This window comes from Vanacampus margaritifer, chromosome 5 (genome assembly GCF_051991255.1).
Source record: "Vanacampus margaritifer isolate UIUO_Vmar chromosome 5, RoL_Vmar_1.0, whole genome shotgun sequence".
Taxonomy (NCBI): Eukaryota; Metazoa; Chordata; class Actinopteri; order Syngnathiformes; family Syngnathidae; genus Vanacampus; species Vanacampus margaritifer.
In genome coordinates this window covers 17,629,168-17,651,182 of record NC_135436.1, presented here as the reverse complement: position 1 = coordinate 17,651,182, position 22,015 = coordinate 17,629,168, and the positions used below count along the sequence as shown (strand labels likewise).

The 22,015-nt window shown below is 38.5% G+C and overlaps 1 protein-coding gene across 1 annotated transcript; it reads left to right on the top strand.

Moving 5' to 3' along the window:
• The first annotated feature begins 4,866 nt into the window (after nucleotides 1–4,866).
• On the top strand, nucleotides 4,867–21,699 carry bace2 (beta-secretase 2). The gene is made up of 9 exons (XM_077566541.1): nucleotides 4,867–5,400; nucleotides 13,891–13,979; nucleotides 14,165–14,381; nucleotides 15,947–16,078; nucleotides 16,353–16,487; nucleotides 17,925–18,026; nucleotides 18,243–18,392; nucleotides 18,487–18,655; nucleotides 20,481–21,699. The coding sequence occupies exons 1-9, from the start codon at nucleotides 5,104–5,106 to the stop codon at nucleotides 20,720–20,722; spliced, it is 1,533 nt and encodes a 510-aa protein (XP_077422667.1). The 5' UTR covers nucleotides 4,867–5,103; the 3' UTR covers nucleotides 20,723–21,699.
• The last annotated feature ends 316 nt before the right edge of the window (nucleotides 21,700–22,015 follow it).

Here is a 22,015-nt window from a genome sequence, read left to right as displayed (position 1 = left end):
ATGCAATGCACGCTAATTCACGCCGATTTAACTGGATATCGAAATGTGATTTAAATGTGAAGCTTAAGGCATATCATCATGATTACATTCTGTTCATCCAGCCCATGCCCATGTTTTAATTACTCTGCTTGCAGTGAAATGCATATTCAGCAAATCTGAGATCAGTGTAACAGCAGCGATTGGATTTCTGGGGGTCACGCAGGCCACATGCCTGTGTGATGCTAAAATAAGAATTACTGATCAAGGCAATCCTGACGATAAATCTGGGGGAAGGATTGCAATATACAGTATAATTAAGTGGTAAATTATGGAATTTCACACTGAATTTGAAGTGTGAGAGAATGCAAAGTAATTTTATATCCGCAACAGATCATTATGGATCATGTGATCGGTCCGCCAACATGGCGCTGCGTAATGATGGGAAAATGAAGCTTCATGAAGCACTTGTGATATTTTTTTACTGCTCTATTGGCGGTGCTCTTGGTTTAAAGATATAGCTTATTTCCACTGCACCTTTAAATCTAGAGTTCCATTAGAGAAGTAAAAAAAAAACAAAAAAACAGCACAAGTGCTTCATGAAGCTTCATTTGCCCATCACGAGCTGCAAAATTAGCTAATCTAATTGCAGAGTAAATGATAATAGCACTCTGAGTACATCTTAGCATAAACACTTTCAAAGAGAAAGTTCATTAATTTGTCTTTTTTCCTCAGTTTATTTCTATAGCCTATTTTACCATCAGTAATGTTGTAAATGATTGTATTGTAGTAGTAGAAAAAGTAATATGACAGTGAAGATATGAAGGAACGAAGATAGGATAAACAATTAAGAGAATAAAATAAGACTACAACAATATAGTCGATACCTACAGATACATGAATAAATTAAAACATTTGTGAATATGCATAGGATAAACTTCACATATTAATATTACATGTATTCCCTTATTAGATATCAGGTTAACTGCTTTGCAAGCCTCGAATAGAATAGAACAGAATACCTTTATTTGTCATTGTACAGCAGTTATACAACAAAATTGTGAGCGCTGCTCCGTTTGGTGCATAGTATTAAAAAAAAAAAAAGTAATAAACTACGAACAATGAAAACAGCAAGCATGCAACTTAGTTGCCAAAACTGTATATGTTCATAATATTATTAGGAGAGAAAAATGGAATGTTATAACGATGATCTTAAATGTATAAATGTGTTGTGATAAGGACTGCTGAATACACTTCAGTAAAAATTTGTTTGTAAATGTGTACATGTTTTCTCACAGTTTAATGTTATTGTGCATATATTTATGTATTTTCCTGAGAGCTACCTAAGAAAAAATAAATATAGAATCTTCTCGGGGAGCTGACAACAATTCAACAAATGGTAATTCACCAACACTATGGTTTGATTTGCACAATGAAACTTGGATAGTTTCTACACTAAATAATCATACATTTGATTTGAGACAGGGGAAAGTCACAGATTCGCTTGCTTTGCTGTTGAGGCTTATTAGTACTCATTTTAATAGCATTTTAATGATTCAAGCCATTTATTGGGCAAATAGATTTAACATCCACTTCAGGGAATATGTATTGTGACAGCCTGTTTTAATAAAATTGCATGTTTATTAGTGCTGTCAAAGTTAAAGCATTAACAAATTAATTAATCACAAAAAAATGATCGCATTAATCATGAATTAACGCAGATTAATCGCACTATAAATTTTTGACCATATATTATCCTTTAGCGTGACAGTGGATGGCTACGTTTAAGGTAGCACAGGTTGTGTTTGAGCAATAGACATAATTACATACATTAAAGTAAAGCATTTAATAAATGTTTGCGTATTACGTTTAGAATATATGTTCATGTCAAAATATTGGAGTTATTTTTTTTTCCATTTTAAATTATGCAAGTAATTAACTGATTAGAAAAAGAGGAGGATGAGAGTGTGCAGTGGATCAAAAAATGTTGAAGACGTCCTCATAACATTAAATGTCAAAAGAATTAACACATAACCTGGTGCTCTTCAAATTTGGCGGGTGAAAAATGTCGATAAAAAAGTATTTTTTTTGTTAAGTGATTAATCGTGATTAATCAAAATTCTAAAATGTGATTAATCAGATTAATTTTTTTTATCATTTGACAGCTCTTGTATATACACATGGATTAAGCAGTGAAATGATTTATTGTAGCCACAGAGAGCATCATTAGTATACTAAAGAGGTCGCTAAAAAAAAAGTTTATTGAATTAATCTAATGCATCAATGTGGCCATGCATCCTTCCATTTTCTATAACACTTGTCCTCACTAGTGTCACAGGTGAGCTGGAGCCTTTCCCATCCAACTAATATTATTATTGGATAATAATATTGTAGGAATCCACAGCAATTGCACTGCTCAATTTATAATACATCATTTTAATATTGCTGGAGAACAGAGCAAGATGATGTTGTTCTGGTTGTTTTGTTTAGGCCAAGGAAGGCTGTGTACATATGAGATAATGTAGCCCACTCTCCTCCTCTCTCATCAACCGTAATTATCAGAGCTCGGGATTAAGCACCAATGGCCCAGTAAAGAAGATTGGCGCTGCCAAATGTAGGACCACTGCTTCTCCTAATCTGCCTAATTTGCTCATCCACAGATGATCCGTAAAAATGGAGTAGAGTGCCATGTTGTGGTCAACTGTTGAATTGCAAGCAGTAAAGGCCTTTGGTCAAAGCAAATCGTCATCGGGCTAATCACGTAGAGATAGATAGATAGATAGATAGATAGATAGATAGATAGATAGATAGATAGATAGATAGATAGATAGATAGATAGATAGATAGATAGATAGATAGATAGATAGATAGATAGATAGATAGATAGATAGATAGATAGATAGATAGATAGATAGATAGATAGATGGATAGATAGATGGATAGATAGATAGATAGATAGATAGATAGATAGATAGATAGATAGATAGATAGATAGATAGATAGATAGATAGATGGATAGATAGATATTTTGCATGTGTGAGAAACCCCAAGTGCCCGTAGAATGAAATTCAACATACAAACTCTATACAGGATGGCCTGAGTTCGATTTTAACCCGCAACCTCTTGACTGTGAGGCAGACATGCTAACCACAACCCCACTGCGCTGCCTCACATTAAAAAAATGAATGCAAACTGAATTTAGCGCAGGAGCATGTCAGTCAAAGCCTTTTGAAGCTAAAAAAGACGTACATCCATGATCAAACGCCCGCTCATGTCCCATGCTCAGTAACACAAGTAAGCGATGCATTCCATGTTCCCCTTTCATCTTGATGCTTTCAGACCATGGAAACACAACGAAATCACAGGAATTAAGCAGGAAGTATGCTTGAATTCTTTCATTCACAAGACCCGATGCATGACATGCACGACACAAGAAATATGTCACAGCCTTTCCTTGTATTATTGAGGTTATTGCAAACACGGAGCGAGCAAGATGACGGTGAACATGTGACGAGTCTAACTGTGGACTCATGAGGAATTCACAGCGAGACAGTGGCTGTCTCTGTGAGGAACAGGCAGCATACAAAAAGGCCTGTGACATTGATCTTGCTTAACCGCTGGGAGCCTCATTTCCTCCCTTAGCATTTCCTTTACATCAGAAAAAATAACTCTGAGGGATAAGGACTTAGATAACCGCTGTGTCTAAAGATATGAGTAAAGATGAATGACAGAAATTAACACAGTTTTTTTTTTATATATAAGATGGTAGATATTTTTATCTCTTAGAAGCCATAACATTGTAAACTACCTAATAAAACTAATTGTATGAAAACATAAATGCTGTTAACATACTTAACAGTAATGTTACTGCAGGGCTTGAAATAACTTTTGCTTTGCAGAGAAGTTTTACTAATCAATTATTTGATTTGAGGAGCAACTTTCTAATTGTGAGGAACAATTATTATATCTAGTTATTTTTGTTTTATAGATTTTATTAAAGTACATAAAGATAAAAATGTTTTTTTTTAAGTACTTTATTTCTTAAAGTAGTTTTGAAGGATGGCATCTGCCAATAATTCACATACTCGATATCAGTAAAATTAACTAATTTTCAAAATGAAATTCACTGTGTTATGTCATTATTTATTGTTATTATTGAAAATGGCTGGGAGGAGGGAATAAACCGGTTCCACAAATGAAAGGACAAGTCAAAAAAGCAATTCTTCTTCTTCTTCTTCTTCTTCAAGCAGTGTAACAATGGATTCAAAGCGTACTTGTGCTGTTGTGATGTCTGTAGGCTTGTTAATGCCAACCAAACTGAGATGAGGCGTGAGTTCAATCACATGGTTTGGTTTACTGTCTGACTCGAGGCAAAAAGGAAATCAAGTTGAGTTTGCAGAAATAAGGTCGACGATTCCTCCACTAAATACTCCAGAATAAAACATACAATTGCAACAGGCTCAGTACACAAAACAATTTTGAAAAATAAATATTTCCCCCAGATTCATGATAGTGGTTGACGCATTAATTTTTTAGTAATTTAGTAGCACAAAATATTGTGGCGTGTGTTGAAAAGTACTTCCTTCTCAATAATTTATTCTCAGATACATTTTGCATCCCTTTTGTAATTCCACAGGCCTATTTTAAATATAGTTTACCATGCTGGTGGGACATAGGAATTTTCTCGGAATGTTGGCATCGGAGAAGTGATCATTTGAAAATGTAAACACTGGCAGAGATTATTAACATTAATAACTCACTTTAATTTGAGCAAATATGTTCTTTCAGAAGTGTGTGCCAAACAGAGCCCTTCATTAGTGTCCAACAAGTTGCGCTCAATCTTTTATTTTGAAGGTGCACACCGGAAGTACATAACTATTGTAACTCTGCTCCTCGCAATGAGGCGAAGCATCTTGAAGTTTCTCTTTCCCCGCAGCTGCAGTTACTTTTATACGTCGGCTACATTTGTCACAATGACGACATGAATAGTTTCGACTTGGCGCACAGAAGTCGGCAATGATGGCGTTTCAGTAATGGCTGAACTAGAAACTTAGGAGCCAAACTTTTGTACCTGGAATTTCTCTCACCCAGATTTGCCCTCTCTAAATTCGGGGAATCAGCAGTAACATGGCACACTGCGCTTACAATCCTATTTTGGCATTTATGTGCAGCGTTTGCCTCATCGGCGTGACCAAGAGTTATCTGTCATTACCTTTGAAAATCTATCCGGGGAAGTACAACGTGTCTTCGGCGGTGGGTTCGTCTGTCACTCGCCTCGTCGCGCTCGCTGCTGATGGGAAGGGTCTCTCTCTGGCTACCGACCCCAGCGGTCAAGTCAACTTTATGGACATGGTGGGCAACCTGCAAGGGGACTCCGGCAGAGGCTACTACATTGAAATGCTGATTGGCACTCCCGGACAGCAGGTAGTGTTGGTTAATAAGATGTTTCTGTATTTGATTTCGTTTGCTTCCGTCGCCAGGAATTAGTAGGTAGAAGTACAGATATTGCTGTATAAAAATAAAACAAAAACTGATCAAAGTAGAAGTAAATAACTCATCGAAAAAAGCAACACAAAAAAAACTTGCCTGAGGAAAAAACTGCAGATAAAATAGTTTACCTGTGTTACTAATTTAAATAGTGTTGTGGCTCGACTTTTTAATATCAAAATAACTTAGTCCAGACAACATGGTGTGCTGATAGAATTTCTAAATAAGTCAATGGATGGGGAATATCTTGCTTTTCTGAATCTGTTGCTTTTGTTCATGCTTCCTGGTTTTCGTTCCTTCTCGCCATAAGACACCCGACATCTCAGTCAATCAAAATCTCAAACACAATTGACTTTACTGCTCTCTATTAAGGTTTGTTTTACGTTGCGTCGTCATCCTCAGCTGTTGAAAAAAGTAACGAATCTACCTTTACAACGTAAGAAGTAGAAAGTACAGATGTCTGCTGTTAAATGGAGGGAGTGAAAGTAAAATGTTGTCACAACTTAAATGAATTTAATAATTCTTCACATTATGTAACCGCCTGCCTGTCATTAAATTTTTACATAAGGATTTTAAACACTGCTATAAATGTACGAGGTCTGTCATAAAAGTTCCAAGACTTGTGTCACAAAAAATATTAAAGCCCAATCGACAACGAGATCCTGCAGCATTTGTTTCGACCAGTGCGTGAGAAAAATTTAAACTTGTGGCTGCTTCATCATGACACCGCATCTGCTTACAATGCCTTGAGCATCTGACAGTTCCTGACCAAAAAGAAAATCACCAAGCTGGAGCTGCATTTCTACTCACCTGACCTGGCTCTGTGTGATTTTCTTTTTTTTTAAATGCTTCCCAAATTCAAGGGTGTTATCACAAGGACTCGTTTTGAAAATGTGAATGAGCTGCAAAGGATCCCGGAAGAATCCTTCCAGGAGTGCATGAAAGCTTTTCATAGGTTAGAAAAGAGTATTTGACTCTAAGAAATACAGTATATAAATTTAGGAGTGCACTGTATGGTGAGAAAAAGGCTTAATGCCCATAAGATTCCAAATACTGGAAGCAATTGTTTTGATATTTTCAGAGGTTGAAGTTGACATGAGTAGAGATGGGCATGTGAATTTTTTGTGACGATTCATAGCATTTTTGTATCATTTAGCGACGTTTAGCTTTTGTACATTTACAGTCGTGCTCATAAGTTTACACACCCTGAGTGTACAGGTATGTAAACTTTCAAGCATAACTATTTTGAATTGGGCAACTTGTAATTTAGATTAGGAAACTGTCTTGTGACATCAGTCTTGGAACTTTTCTGACACCCCTGATCGGCGCTTCATGACTCCTGAATGTTTTATTTTGTCTAGAAAACAAGACAAATCAGTGGAGAATCTGCAATAAACATTCTATTCTTAAAACCAAAACCCAAACCTGTCTACATTACCATATACTGTAACATAACTATTTCCTCTCTAACTTGTTTGTTACCGTGGTTGAACCTGTTCTGTTGTTCCATTATGTACTTCACGCACCCGATCTGAAGCAATGAGGAAGTTTGATTCCTGGTCTCTTTGAAAACTATATACTGCTCAAAAAAATTAAAGGAACAAATTGTTTTGAGCAGTGCATATGCTATGGTACATATGTACTGGGGTCCATTTCACAAAGCAGGTTCAACAAACACTGAGACTTACATATACCGTGACCAGATATATCGCATGTAACGTTAGTTCGCCGTCACTTTGTGGATCGCGAGGCTAGAGGAGATGCAGTAACAGGATTGAGACACCAGTACATTCCCCCACCAGCCGGAGTCCACCCACCCAAGTAGATTTCAAATCTGTGGGAAACACTGTAGACTATAGGCGGCAAAAAGTCGCCGCAGCGGAATTCATTAATGAGGGAAAGAAGAGACGGGTGCAGGGAAAAACTCGAAGTTTATTGTGATAAACCTGCTACTGACCCGGTTAGGTTCACGGACTCTGTTACTACGGTAACTGACTGAGAGATAAATCAACTCTTTTTATGAAACAGGCTAGGGTTACCTCTTTTTCTCTGGTTTCAGTTTGCTTCCTTTCTGGAACGGAAAACGCATTTTTTTCCCCGCATTTCAGGATTTATTGACTCAGGGTTCTCATTAAACCTGCTTTGTGAAGTGGACCCCTGCTCAAAAAAAATCCAAACAATTAAATGTTAAATGTTTGACAGTGACAAGTGACAACCAAGGTATCCAAAAGCACTCTTCACAAAAAAAAGACAAGATGAGTTATGCTAATCAGAATTATTTTATGTATTCAGTGGCTATCAAAGCATTTAATCACCACGCATGTTTGCGGGTTCCTAAATCAAACATTTCCAGATCGGTCACCGTCAAGCACATGCCAAAGCAACAGCCTGACACCATGATTGATCGTTGTAGTGTTGTTAGAGTTTCCGGAAAAGGTGCAATAACAACAATGGCAAATAGAGTAAAGGAAATGTGTCACTTGGAGTATAAAGTTGCCAAAAATAAAACAACAACAACAAAAGAAAAACATAGGGAGATAAAACCAGCAACATAAAAAAGTGGTGCTACTTTCCCTATCTACATGCAAATACTAAAAGCTCTGCAAAGGGTTTGTATCGGGGCAAAGTTTTTTAAAGTCAGTTGTCAGTGGCCTAAAATTGAGTTTACAACAGAGTTACTGTTTTTATTTGTCATGCTTGAAAATAGGAGTCTTTAAAAACAGAGGGCCTCCACATGCGGGTTAAGCATTGGTCACGCACAAGTACGTGAAAACGGTGAATGTCAAAAGTGCAGGGCTGCAGTAGAATTCACGTCACCAACAGTGTTGACTTAATCTGGGATGGCAAGTAGTTGGTGTGCATGTGTGTTATAGAATGTTGTTATAGATTCACGTGAATCTACAACAGGCATGAAATGGTTATTTTAATAACTGCTCACTGTAAGCCGTGGTGTACTGAGTTTCCAGCGATTACTTTGAAAAGTAACTTACTTAAGTGATTACTTGATATTAAAAACAACTTTACTGATTACTTGGTTTTGGAAGTAGATGACAAGTTACTTGAATAGTTACATTCAGCTCCTGCAAAAACCGCCTCAACATCTAAATGACAAGCGTTTTTGCCATACTTTGTTGGATTAATAAGCCTTTTTGATTCCATTACGTGTTTGGCTTTTGTTTTCCAAAGTAAAAGCAGATGTTTGTAAATGACTTATCTTGGAGACTAATTATTGTTGAAAAGCTGAAATCAGAGGATTCGGACAATTTTAGGTTAAACAAAGACTAAACGATTACACGATAATCAAAATAATTGTTGATGTTTGCTGAAAAAATGCGGCTTCCGAATTTTACAGCCGCTGTTCTTTTCATGGTGCGAATGTTGAACAGCATATCGTTCGATTCCACATTGCTTACAGTTTTCGCACAATTTAACGTTTAATATAAACTTTTCCCCATTCATTTTCAATGGGACTGACATATATTCACCACTTCCATACATACAACTGATCATCATGACATATCTCTGATACTGCTCAGTGGCGCATTTGGTAAAGTGCATTGTCCAGTAACCAGGAGGTCACGGGTTCAAATTGCACCTCTGATTGTACATTGCAAATATATTCATGACCAATATGATAAGTGATATACATGTATACTATCATATCAGGAAATTGATTATAATTTCACTGAAATGATTAAATCCCACCTTAGACAGATTGCATTTCAAGTTTTATTTTTATTCATTTGTTGTTTAACTACAATTTTTTTCCCACATAATTTATCTTTCAATTTACTTCATAAACACACACATTAAAATCTTAGCATTCCCACGCAATTTCTGCAAAAATGGCACTTTGTCTAGTATTAGGATGCTCCACTGCATTAATCAAACAAATCATTTGTCAACATAATTGAAGTACAAGACGGTGGTGTAAAACCATACATTTGAGATTATCCGTCAGAAGTACGTGCTGCACAGCATTTGTGCAATGCAAATCTGTGTATGCGGGCACCATGTGACATGGCTATGATGTTACACTCCAGAGCGCCGGCTGACACACTCAGAGATGCCGTTTGATAATGCAACACATTGTGTTTATTGTTCCTTCTTAAATGAATATAACCGGTCTGGTGGGATCCTGTGGTGTGTGCGGAGCGCATGCGGCAGCTGCATTTCGCAGCCTGGAGGTGTGTAGGTAGACTCAAGCCCGCTCACATGCGCTCACATGATGCTGGCCTGTGAGAAGCACTGTTTCCGAGCAGGCAGCTGACCGGGATTACGAGGCTCCCGAGAGCGCTGAGCTGCCCCGCACTTGCACCGAGCAACCACTCACTCTTGCTCGTTTTCATGATGATTACACAGAAATATGCTCGCGTTGGACTACTTCATTTAGACTATTTGATATTTAAAGTGCCCTAACGATATCATATTAATGTTTAAGTGTGACTAAATGGTCCCAGGCGGATTGGACTATTAAAAATGCATCACGCTTTCGGGTGTTGTAGGTTTAACACTGTTTTCTCGTTCCGTGTTTGATGGGCTACTTAAACCGTCGGCCGACGATCTCATTAGTAACTTCACACAGTGTTCTCAACGGTCTCAAGTTACACAGATCAGAGCTTTTGAGAGACTACAGCCGGCAGTGTCGCCGCCCTGCTTTGTCAAACTCAGAGCAGCATTTGCTTAAGTAGCAGACGTACAGTATTTCTTCGGCTTCATTTCTACTGTGAGGAGCATAAGTGAAAGGCAAAAATGTGTCATTTCCGTGACATTTTAGAAGCAGTACAGGAAAGTGTGCTGACATTAAAGGTGCACTCAAGGATCCCTAGTGTCATCTAGTGGTCAACTAATAATTCATTCATTTTTAAAACCAACTATTTCTGTCAACAATATGCAAAAACATATTTTCTATCACATAAACGTATTTTTTCCACTAGCTTCTCTCGCTAGCGTGTGCGTGCTTTTAAATGCATACATTTCGGCTGCATTCTATGCTAAAGCGACATCGAGTGGTCACTTATTACACACTGTGCCTTTAATTAAATCCACCTGCAATCTGTTGTTTTCCCTTCTCAATCAATTCATTGTGACTGATGATACCTGTACATCAGAAAACTTTGAGAATATTTGGGAAAAGACCCTTGTAAGACCATCCACTATCTACCACTGTTTTCTTAAGATGGAACCCAGGGGCAGCCGATACAATAAAAACAGCCCCAGAATTGAACCCTGTGGAACACTATACGTTCCTTTAAACATGTGAATTCATATTGCACTTTTTTTTTTTGCTTGACATAGTATGACAGGATTACAATAACAAAAAAAAAATCTCACGATGTACCATCATAGCAGTCACAAGTCGACTACTGAGCGCACCAAATTCCCTACAGTCACAGATAGCCAAATGGGGCGTGTCATCACAAATCATAAGACTCGGGTGTCGGTCATGACTTCAGCGGAATCCCTGGGGTTCAATCAAACCACTGAACTAACCCAAGATTGACACAGCTAGCGTGTTTAACACTGGAATATTGTGCTTTGGGTGATAAAGCCCGCTTTTCACAGACCGGTTTAGGATTCACGTTAAAGCGGAGAGCACAAGTGTCTGGACTCGTGAGAGAAAATCTACTCGCTTAATCTAGCTAAACAGAACTGGAACAATAAATTAATTAACTTTGGCTACGGTGTACATCCGCCAAGATTATAATTTGCCACAACAGAAACAGTGCAAGTTTCCCTAATGATGGCTCGGCACAAAAAACGTCCCTGTGAGTTCACAATATTGGGTTAAACTTTCATCGTTATTAACATGAAATGATGATGCAATTACACTGCTGCAGTGTTAAATGAGGCGCCGTCTAAACGAGCCACTAATTGCCGCATCTGTTAGCATGTGGCAGAGACACGGGGGCGAGGTGTCGGCTGGAGACCCTCGCCTCTGCTAATTGCTACAAACAGGTGTCAGATGCACATCGTCGCCACAGACGCCACCGATTAGACGGCGAGAGATCAACCGCGCGCGCGACTACAGGCCGCTTCGGCATCGCAGTGGGAGTGGTCGCCCGATGCTCAGCAGCCAAGCCGAGGGAGTCAAGTGTGACGCGAGAATATAGGAAGGTTTACGACAAGGAAATTCCCAACTCGCCCTTTCTCTCCTCTTGACGTCAAGCTTCACATGTTTCTCAATCAGGCTTGTTTGACCGGTTCAGGTCTATGATAGGGATGCCAGTTGGTATTTTACATTGCAGCATAGTGGACCAGTGCCAGGAAGTGATAGGAAACACATTTGCTGATAACATCCTACGTCAAGGAGGTTATGTTTTCAGTGCCAACCGCCTTCCATTGTGTGAAGACTGGACAGAAACGCGGGCCAAGGAAGCATTATTAACATTTTTGGAAGGATCGATTATAACAGCTTTGTTTGTTTTTTCTCGAACCGTCGTCATTGGTCTTGCTGATTGAAATATCTCTTAATTGTCCTTTGTTTTTGTTTTTCAATACAAGCTATGAATAACAAGGCGTTAGTTATCGTTCTCATCGGAAGGGCAGAAAAAAAAAGACAATGTGAGGAAGTAGTTGAGAAAGTTCAGTTGTCAACTTCATTAAAGGACTGTCGGTGAACGCAATCTGATTCTGAAGGCCACCTGTAGCAGCGAATGCACTTCTCTTGTTTGTTGTTTCAGCTTTAATCCAAAAGGCTTCGGAAGTTCAAGGTGTGAATTCTCCCTATTTATGGTTGTGAAGGGTGTGTCCCCTGTTGGTGGTCACAATGTTGTTGATGTTGATGCTGGTAAACAACTGCCCTGCCTGGTTGCAATACAGCTCGGTAGGGTAACTCCTCTTGTGAATGAAGCAATCTTTGAGGGGAGGCTCGTCAAGCCGAAGGCGAGGATGCCTCAATCCTCCTCTGTATAGAGAAAGCTTTTCTAATTTGGACCCTTGCCTCATTTCAACCATTAACAATAAATCGGACATAGCAGTACTTCATCATACTCTTAGGGAAATATTAGGAGGGAAAGTGTAGTGTTGTATATGGAACTAATCTTTTATCTTTCGTATGCTTAAAGTACAAAAAGTTATTCATTAAACCGCCGTCCATCATGTGTTCTTAGTTCCGCTATTTTGCGGATTTAAAAAAATAAATAAATTATAATGAAAGAAAACCTTTCATTTAGTTTGTTGTGTAATTCCATTGTCGACCACTGGATGGTGGCACACCATTTAGTTTGACACTGCAAATTTAAAAGAAGAATCAAAACAGGAAGTTGTTTCAGCTCAGCCTATTTTTTGCTGAAGATTTCTGAATGTCAATTCCCTTAAATCCTGTTTTGTTTTGTTTTTGGGGTTTTTACGTCCACATGCCTACGAAGTATTTAAATAGGAAGCAGCTGGAAGGATCAGTGGGTTACTCAGTCTTTAAAAACAGCCTATGTGGCCCCCTAGCACTGATGAAAAGTTGTGGCCCCCTCCAGCGTTTAAGTTGCCCATCCCTGACTTGTGTACATTTACAAAAGTTTTTTTTTTCATGTTGTCATTATGGGGTGTTGTATGTAGAATTTTGAGGGGAAAGAAATGCATGTTTTCCATTTTGGAATGAGGCTGTAATATAACAAAATGTGGAAAAAGGAAACGCCGTGAATACTTTGCACTCTATGGCAACAATATTGGATTGTGACTTCCTCCACCATTCCCACCCGTTATAAAAACATCGTATATCAATCAGTATGTTCCAAAGACAAGAATGAGACCAGGAAGTAGAAGCAATTTCTGTACAAAGAAATATCAACCTTTTTTTATGTTGTAGTCCGCATGTGAATTATTTGGGAGAGAAAAACACAACACAAAACACTTGATTGTTGACATTTTCAGCTACCCTAATACTCTCACGGCCATAAATGAGGATTGGGAACAGATCGGTATTTGAACTATTTTTTTCTGGCATAAGATCAGTGAAGAGGCCCTGCAAAAAAAAAAAAAGAGCGCTTTGCGGTTAAAGCCTCAGGTGGCCGCGAGGTTAATGACCCCGTCAGGGTAAGCGACATTTGCACAAAGGTGTTAATGTGGCCTCCATTTGGTGGTGAAGGTTAAAGACGTCACTGGCAAATTATTTCCTGCTCATTAATTTGATGCCTGTAAGACAGCATTATCTCAACTGCAGTTAGCGTTAGCCGGTTACGACGGTGTGCATGACGCATACCAGGATGCTGGACACGGGTCACACTCTCATGCTGGAGCCTGCAGACTGTTATGCTTGACTCAAGGATAACAGTGTCGATGAATTTAGCTTTAGCATATGAAATAATAGTTGACCCAACACTACTGTACCATCTGTATAAAGAAATGTTTCACCTGTGCAAATGAGGGTGGGGCAGGTTTGTAGCCAAAAGCTAATGTTTGCTAATAGCAGCTTCACTTGGTGTCTTTCAGCTGAACATCCTGGTGGATACCGGCAGCAGTAACTTTGCCGTGGCCGCGGCTGCACACCCTTTTATTACGCGCTACTTCAACACTGCGCTGTGAGTAGCCGGAACATGTTTGAAAATGTTGTTTGAGAATAAGAATGTATGAGTGCAGTGATTTGACTTAATAAGTCACACACGGATCTCATTCATAATTTTGTCGCGATGTCACCATTTTTGTCCTTCATATTTATACAATGACTGGAATTTGGACTATAATTTGGCCTCCGTTCTGTGTGTAGCTCCAGTTCCTTCAGGTCAGACGGCCAAACCGTATCTGTGAGGTACACCCAGGGAAACTGGCTGGGTGAACTTGGCGTTGACCTCATCTCCACCCCCAGCGGCCCAAATGGCACCGTCAGTGTCAACATAGCCGCCATCTTGTCATCTGAAGGCTTCTTCCTACCTGGGATCAACTGGCAGGGCATCCTCGGACTAGCCTATCCCATGCTGGCTCGGGTAAGCGAATTAAGATGCGCTGCTTCTCAAATGATCAGGAAAAAAAATGCCACTTATGAGGCATAAAAAAATAGTCATGCATTCATTTGACTCTAAATTGTACTTTTCAATGTACAGCTACAATATATCCGTCCCTGACATTCAGACCAGCTGCACATTACGAAGTTGGGAAAGGGATCAGTCAAGATCCACTGTTAATGCAATTTGAAATAGATGTGATATGATAATGTGTTTCTAATCACGATTAGAAAAGCCCATCATACATGGTGCGAGGAGGAAATGTTTGCAATGATATTTGTTATTTCGGAATGGTTTTAATGAATAAGAAAGGTTGAGGACTGCTCTATCAGGTATTTTGTGGATATATATATATCGATATCGCTATATCGTTATATCGAGAAATGTCAAAAAAACATAAAAATAAATAAAGCATTGGTCAAACCAAATAGATTTTTTTTTTTTTAGGTAAGCAATAATAGTCATGTGGGGTATATAGACATAATGTTTTATTTTTGTATCTTGAATTTCTCTCTGAATATACTTGTACACAACTTTTTTTTCATTGGCATTAAATCAGGGGAAAGTTTAACAAAGTTCGGTTTAGATAACTGTTACAAAAGCTCAAGGAATCTTGAAGAAACAAAGAATCCAAATTGCAGTATCATCATCATACACAGTCAATGACTCAATTGTGTGTCAAACTCTTTAATCATTTTATTTCACTTAACATCCATTCTGGTTTATTTCCACAAGTCCTGATATTCACCTAATTCGATTTTTTTTATTCTGAACACTGGGTGACTAATTCAAAATTACATTTATATAACCATGCAAGTAAGGCGTACCAATCCAGTACAGCTAAGGTACTGTATTCTCTTGAGCGGAATGTGATTATCTTAAAGCTCCAAGCTGAAGGGCAGTAGCTACAAAACATCCCTAATAAAAAAAAATGTTTTACTCGTATTTGTGTTTGTAAAACTTTTTCCCAATTTCATAAACATATGTTGGACATGGACATATGTTTCCATAATAGAAAAAATACATCAAAAGACACAAACTAGGTTAGTTTGAGCTATCTAAAGATTGCTTTTTTGAATTAATAGTACATATTTTGTACATTTACTGTACTGTAGCTTAAAAAAAAAAAGGAAGAATACCTGGTGTGGCCGTCTACCAGCGTTGTTTCTAATTCAGCATGATAAAATTCTCTGGAGGTACAGAAGAAGAAGCTTGAGTATGCTTTGTGACCAATTTTTGTGATCGAATATATTAGTAACCTCTGTGGTCAAATGATACTGGCACATCATTATATTTGTCCTTATTTACATTATATGTCAAATTAAGTATTAATATATTAGCCGTGCAAAAAATGTATAAAAATAAACCGTGTCCACATCTAATGGGAAATAGCTCTCAAACAATACGACTATTGTGCTATGTCATTTAAACGTTTGGCAAATGTCCTGGTTCAGAAAGGAAAATAAAAGCATCGATGGCAACAGCTAAAAGCACCTCGACCAGCACAAATGAGTGATTGTGTTTTCGTTTCCTTTTTTATCAATCAGCCAGATTCATCCGTGGAACCATTCTTCGATTCCGTGGTGAAGCAACTCGCTATTCCTGATGTCTTTTCCCTCCAGATGTGCGGGGCCGGAACGTCGGCCAGCAGCGTAGTCGACCCTCCGGGTGGTAGTCTTGTGAGTAGTCAGCAGGGGCTGCGCACAGAGGAATTTCATTTGGAAATAATAATAATAATAATACAACACAGGGATGGATTGTAAAGGCCAACATTTCCCCCCCCCCCAGTCTATTATTCAAAGTCTAACCACAATTTCAGCAGTGCATATCCATTGATATGTTCTGCATCTAACCACCAGAGAAGATGGAGGAAATGGATGTTGTTGTTGTGGTAACGATTCAACGTCAAAGGTCTAATTGACTGTTTTTGTTGTGTGTGTGTGTGTGTTTTAGATCATGGGTGGGGCTGAACCAACTCTGTATCGGGGGTCGGTCTGGTACACCCCTATCGTTGAGGAATGGTACTACCAAGTAGAGGTTTTAAAGCTGGAGGTTGGTGACCAGAACCTGGACCTTGATTGCACAGAGGTAATTGTTGGATTCGATCAGTCAACACCACCACTTTTTTTTTTCTTCAGAACTATACCAATGTCATCATCACCAAATACTAATGTGAATCAAGTACTGATAGCACAAGTACTTTTGAAACATAAAATTTCCCCCCCAAAAAACGCTAAATGATTTTAAAGAAAGACTTATATATCTTAAAGGGGAAGTTAACTCAGTTTATTTATTTTTTTGACAATAATATTTCCTATTCTGCCCCACTAGTCTAAATACGGTATTCTGGTCATTAATGCTAACCGAATATGAGTTAAGCAGCAAAATCCAGCCAAAATGTTCCAAAAATGTCATATTAATCTGAATGTCATGTTTAGACCCGTGAGGTCACATATAACTTATTATTGTCAAGAAATTAAAAATGGAATGAAATTAATGGCAATTTTCTGTGAATTCTATGCCTGATTTCTAGGGGAAGTTAACTCAATTTATTTTTTTGACAATAATATTTCCTATTCTGCCCCACTAGTCTAAATACGGTATTCTGGTTATTAATGCTAACCGAATATGAGTTAAGCAGCAAAATCCAGCCGTTTTTTTACCCATCTCAAGGGGGGGGGGGGGGGGGGCGGCCATTTTGCCACAGCGAACAGATCCTTGCCAATAATGATCATCCCGACTGTCGACTGAAGATGACATCAATGTTGCGCAGGTTTTTAGGCAACAACCAATCACAGCACAGCTTCAGAAAACAGGTGAGCTCTGATTGGTCATTGCCTGAGCAACTGTGATGTCATCTTAAGTTGACAGCAAGTGGCAAAATGGCCGCCCCTGAGCTGGATAAAAATGGCTGGATTTTGCTTCAGAACTCATGTTCCAAAAATGTCATATTAATCTGAATGTCATGTTTAGACCCGTGAGGTCACATATAACATATTATTGTCAAGAAATTAAAAATGGAATGAAATTAATGGCAATTTTCTGTGAATTCTATGCCTGATTTCTAGTTCCTGATCGTAAAACAGCCAAAAGAGGGCGCGAGTACTGATACCATGAAATAAGGCTGTGTATTGGACCGATACCTGGTATCGGTACTCGCCCATCCCTAGCAATAAGTAAAATTAACTTAGAATATGAGTGTTTTGCATTTTATATCTGTCGTTTACCAAAACGCAATCGATCTTAAAGGATAACCTGTGTGAAGTAGTTGAGATCAAAGATTTGGCAAGGACAAAAAAAAAAAAAAAAGATTAGTAGTAGGTCACATTTGTCAAATCTCGACCCATCTTGACTGATCTTGGCCCATCTACGCTTCTTGTGTCTGGGGCAGAAATTCATACAAGCTCCTGTAAATCCCGTTTCTCATCTGAAGAAAGAAATTGAACTGACATTCTTTTTTTTTTCTTCCATGGGAGTACGCCCGAGTGACAAGCCGCACTTCTCTGTCTCGCCTTTTCGTTGCAGTATAACATGGATAAAGCAATCGTTGACAGCGGCACGACGCTGCTGCGACTTCCCGTCAACGTCTTCAATGCGGTGGTGGACGCCATCACACGCAGCTCTCTGGTACGCTGACGTCTCTCGACAGAAAATGATGAAACGCGTCGTCAGTGCAGAGATGGAGGGGGGGGCGGAAGGGGGGCACTGTCACTCTTCAAGGATGCACTTTCTTTGGCAGAATGTACAATATAGAATATGCTGGGGGCTACGCTACATTATAGCTTTTTCGTTTTTTTATTTACAAACATTCAACTGACATTTTGTTTTCTTTCTTTCATTCAGATCCAGGAGTTTTCGTCCGGGTTCTGGGATGGGACCAAGTTGGCGTGCTGGATGAGGGGCGATACCCCGTGGAAATTTTTCCCCAAGCTCTCCATCTACTTGAGGGACACCAACAGCAGCGAGTCCTTCCGCATCACCATCCTCCCCCAGGTACACAAATGCGAGCATGACGGACGCTCCTCAAAAGATTCATCACCAGTCTATCATCATCATCAATCTTTTTTTTTTAATTTATTTTGTGTAGCTGTACATCCAGCCGATCACAGATGTGGATGGCACGCTGGACTGCTACCGCTTCGGCGTGTCTTCATCTGCTAACGGCCTTGTGATCGGAGCGACTGTTATGGAGGGTTTCTACGTGGTGTTCGATCGGGCCCAGCGCAGACTGGGCTTTGCTCTCAGCAATTGTGCAGGTGAGCCAGTGTGGAAGGAAAATCAGTCTTGTGGTCCAAATGTACCACATGGCGGCCAAATGTTGCTAAATTACAAAATGTACACACATGTAAAAAATAAAATTATGTTAATCACTGCCATAGACATCAAAAATTCATTTTAACTATTTCTTATTAGTTTAACATATTTTTCCATTTTTGTTAACAAGAGTATGAAAACCTAGATTTTTTTTGTACATTTAGAACAGATACTGTATAAAATTAACTAATTAAGTTAACTAGTGAAGTCATGCAATTAATTACTATTACAAATTGTAATTGCCTGATGCCCCTTCGTTTTAATAATCTTTTCTTTTTCTTTTTTTTTATATTTTTTGTTTTATTTTTAATAATCTTTTTCTTTTAAATAAAAAAAAGATTATTAAAAATTAGGGGCGTCAGGCGATTACAATTTTTAATCGTAATTAATCGCATGACTTTACTAGATAACTCACGATTAATCACAGATTTTATATCTGTTCTAATAAAATGTAAAAAAATCTAGGTTTTCATACTCTTGTTAACAAAAGTGGGAAAAAATGTTAAACTGAATTTTTTACGTCTATAGCCGTCAATGGCAGCGAATGAGTTAATTTATTTAGTATTATCGATATACTAGCATAGCACATTTCCCCTTGAAAATATTTTATTAACCTGTCCGGTTTGGTGAGCATCTCTTGGGCATCTCTAGGTCACCCCACACAACAATAAGTGAGTTGATATTAGAAGGGTAGTAAACATTTATGGACAATGAAATGGTGATCTGTATTTATACTCTATATTAGATGTCACTAACATTTTTTAAACCTGAAGAGCTGCTACTTGGTTATGGATTAATGCGAAGGGCTACCAGTTTGATACACACTTCTGAAATAACTAATTTACTCAAATAATGTTACTTTATTATAATGTTATGATGAATAAATAATGATTTTATTCATTTCATTTCATTTATGTGAAGGCACTGATCATATTAATGATAATCATAAATAAAATACATATAAATATGCAACACTTAAAAAAAAAAAATCTATTTTATTTTTTTGCAAAAAAATGTGTGGGTATTTTACAGGGGGGCTTATTGGAAAAAAAATCATATTTTTGAGACATTTACCAGTATCCAGGCTCAATCTAGGGGTTATTAAAACAATAACAAAAAACTGTGATTTCAATGACTGATGTATTTCATACACAAAGTAACTCAATGTGCCCTAATACTGTAATTAAAAGTACACAATTTAAAAGCAGTAACAGTTAAACAGATTTAAAAGCAAAGTAAAAAAAAATTTTTATGGTATTTACTATATTACAAGCCACAACTATTTACTGCTTCAGTGATGCACATTTTCCTAAGTGTTCTTGCCTCAAGCTGTTTATTGGTCACCATAAATCACTGCAATTATGCATCATTATACAGTATGTATATTTTCAGAGACAGAATAACTTTTTAAATTTTTAAGTCGATCCACTTAACTCATGTGCTGCCTTTGACAAATGTATTTGTCAGACATGAAACTAAGAGCCAATGACAAATACATTTGTCAAACCCTTTTTTTAAGGAGCAAGTATAAGGAAGCACCATGTTTAACACCCGAGACATTTCATGAGTGCATTTTTTTCTGATTTGATGTGTAGTTTCTCTCTTAGATGTTTATAGTTTAGATTACTGATGTGTCAGCTCTGCATTGTTGTAAATACAGGTTGCCTTGAAACTGTTGTTGCAACTTTAGTTTCAGTGTCCCCCAAAATGCTTAAAAATCATCACTATAGCGACATAGCGTCACCGTATTGTGATGTTCCTCCACAGTGAGCGGCGGGGTAGCGCTGTCCGAAATCGACGGCCCCTTCTCGTCGGCGGACGTGGCGTCCGACTGCTCCGGCCGAGCGCTGAAGGAGCCTCTTCTTTGGGTGATCTCCTACGCGCTCATGACCGTGTGCGCCATCATCCTCATCATCCTGCTGCTGCTGCTGGTCCTGCCCTGCCGACGGCGGGGCTACTCCGGGGAGATTACCGACCAGTCCTCTCTGGTGCGGCACCGTATCAAGTGACTGAGAGGGAAGGCGCGGGCGGCGGGCGCCAACGGGCGGGCCGCCAGCGAGCGAAGCGCCAACGGCGAGGTGGAAAAAGGGCTGAGGCTGCACAAGAAGGATGACGTGGAAGCGATCACCTCTGAGATAGACAATCCTTCTGATAAACTCTCAAAAGACACTGTCAGTGGTGCGCAATGAACTTGCGTTTTTTTCTTGAACAAAACATGTTAAATGGGCCATTTGGCAAATAAACCAAAATCATTTTTTGGTACATGTCTGTTAAAACGTGCCTTGTCACTTATTTGGTGAAATGCGTGTCAGGAAAAGCTGCTTGGACAATTATTGGAGGTCAAATGTCATGTTTACATTGCTTGGAGTGCCTTTGGAAAACTCTTACTCAGTGATTGTGTACCGTACTTTTATACAACACAGACCCCAAAGTCTACAATCAAGGGGGTTCATGTAGTGTTCTGGAAAAATATTAGATTTTGTTTGTTCGTTTGTTAATGAACTGGTCCACCATTCCAGCTGTTTGTTACAAAAGCCATTATAGAAAGAGTTGACAAGAGTGCCATTCTGACCTGAAAGGCATAAAACGGGGAGTTTCCACTTCCTGGATATATGACCAGTTATGGTTTGCACTTGTAAATGGTCAATGCTGTGCTGTTCTGTTTTACTAATTGTGTCTATGCTATATTGAAATCAATTTCAATGTGGCTTTAATCTTATTTCTGAATTTTGGCACATGCTGTGCATTCGCAACAAAGCAATATAGCTTTGTGACTCAAGCACACAAACGAGGGAGGCTGCACGACCTCAGAGATTGGCTTCAGCTTCCTTTAAAACCCAAATATGGTATCTATCGCCATCCAGTGGAAAATATTGCAATTGCAAGTAACTGAAGCCAAAGCCGCTACTACTGACATAATATTTAAATTATGTAAAGTGTATTTTTAGGTACTAGAATTGTTGCAAATAAAGAATTTCTGACAACATTGATGATTTGATTTGAACTTTGAACTTCAGCGTGATGAAATGATCACCCTCATTCACAAGAAGACTGGCTAACCGATTGATCAAATAGTATGACAGTGTGGCAAAGAGCATTTCCCCCCCTAATGTGTATATACAACTTTATCAGATTGAGATTATGGCAGAACCCCATATGTTAAATTGTAATCTTGAGAAATTAGAGGTAATAGAATAATTCTTTATTAAACACAAATGCAAAAGGATGTAGTAATATGGAAATGACTAACAGTATGTTAGCAATTATGCTAAATACATTTAAACCCATTGCAAACAACATCT

Bases quoted from the DNA above. Each gene is read 5' to 3' on its own strand.
- bace2 (XM_077566541.1), top strand. From the start codon at position 5,104: ATGGCACACTGCGCTTACAATCCTATTTTGGCATTTATGTGCAGCGTT. The intron at 5,401-13,890 runs GTAGTGTTGGTT...GGTGTCTTTCAG, and splicing joins TTGGCACTCCCGGACAGCAG to CTGAACATCCTGGTGGATAC. The intron at 18,393-18,486 runs GTACACAAATGC...TATTTTGTGTAG, and splicing joins GCATCACCATCCTCCCCCAG to CTGTACATCCAGCCGATCAC.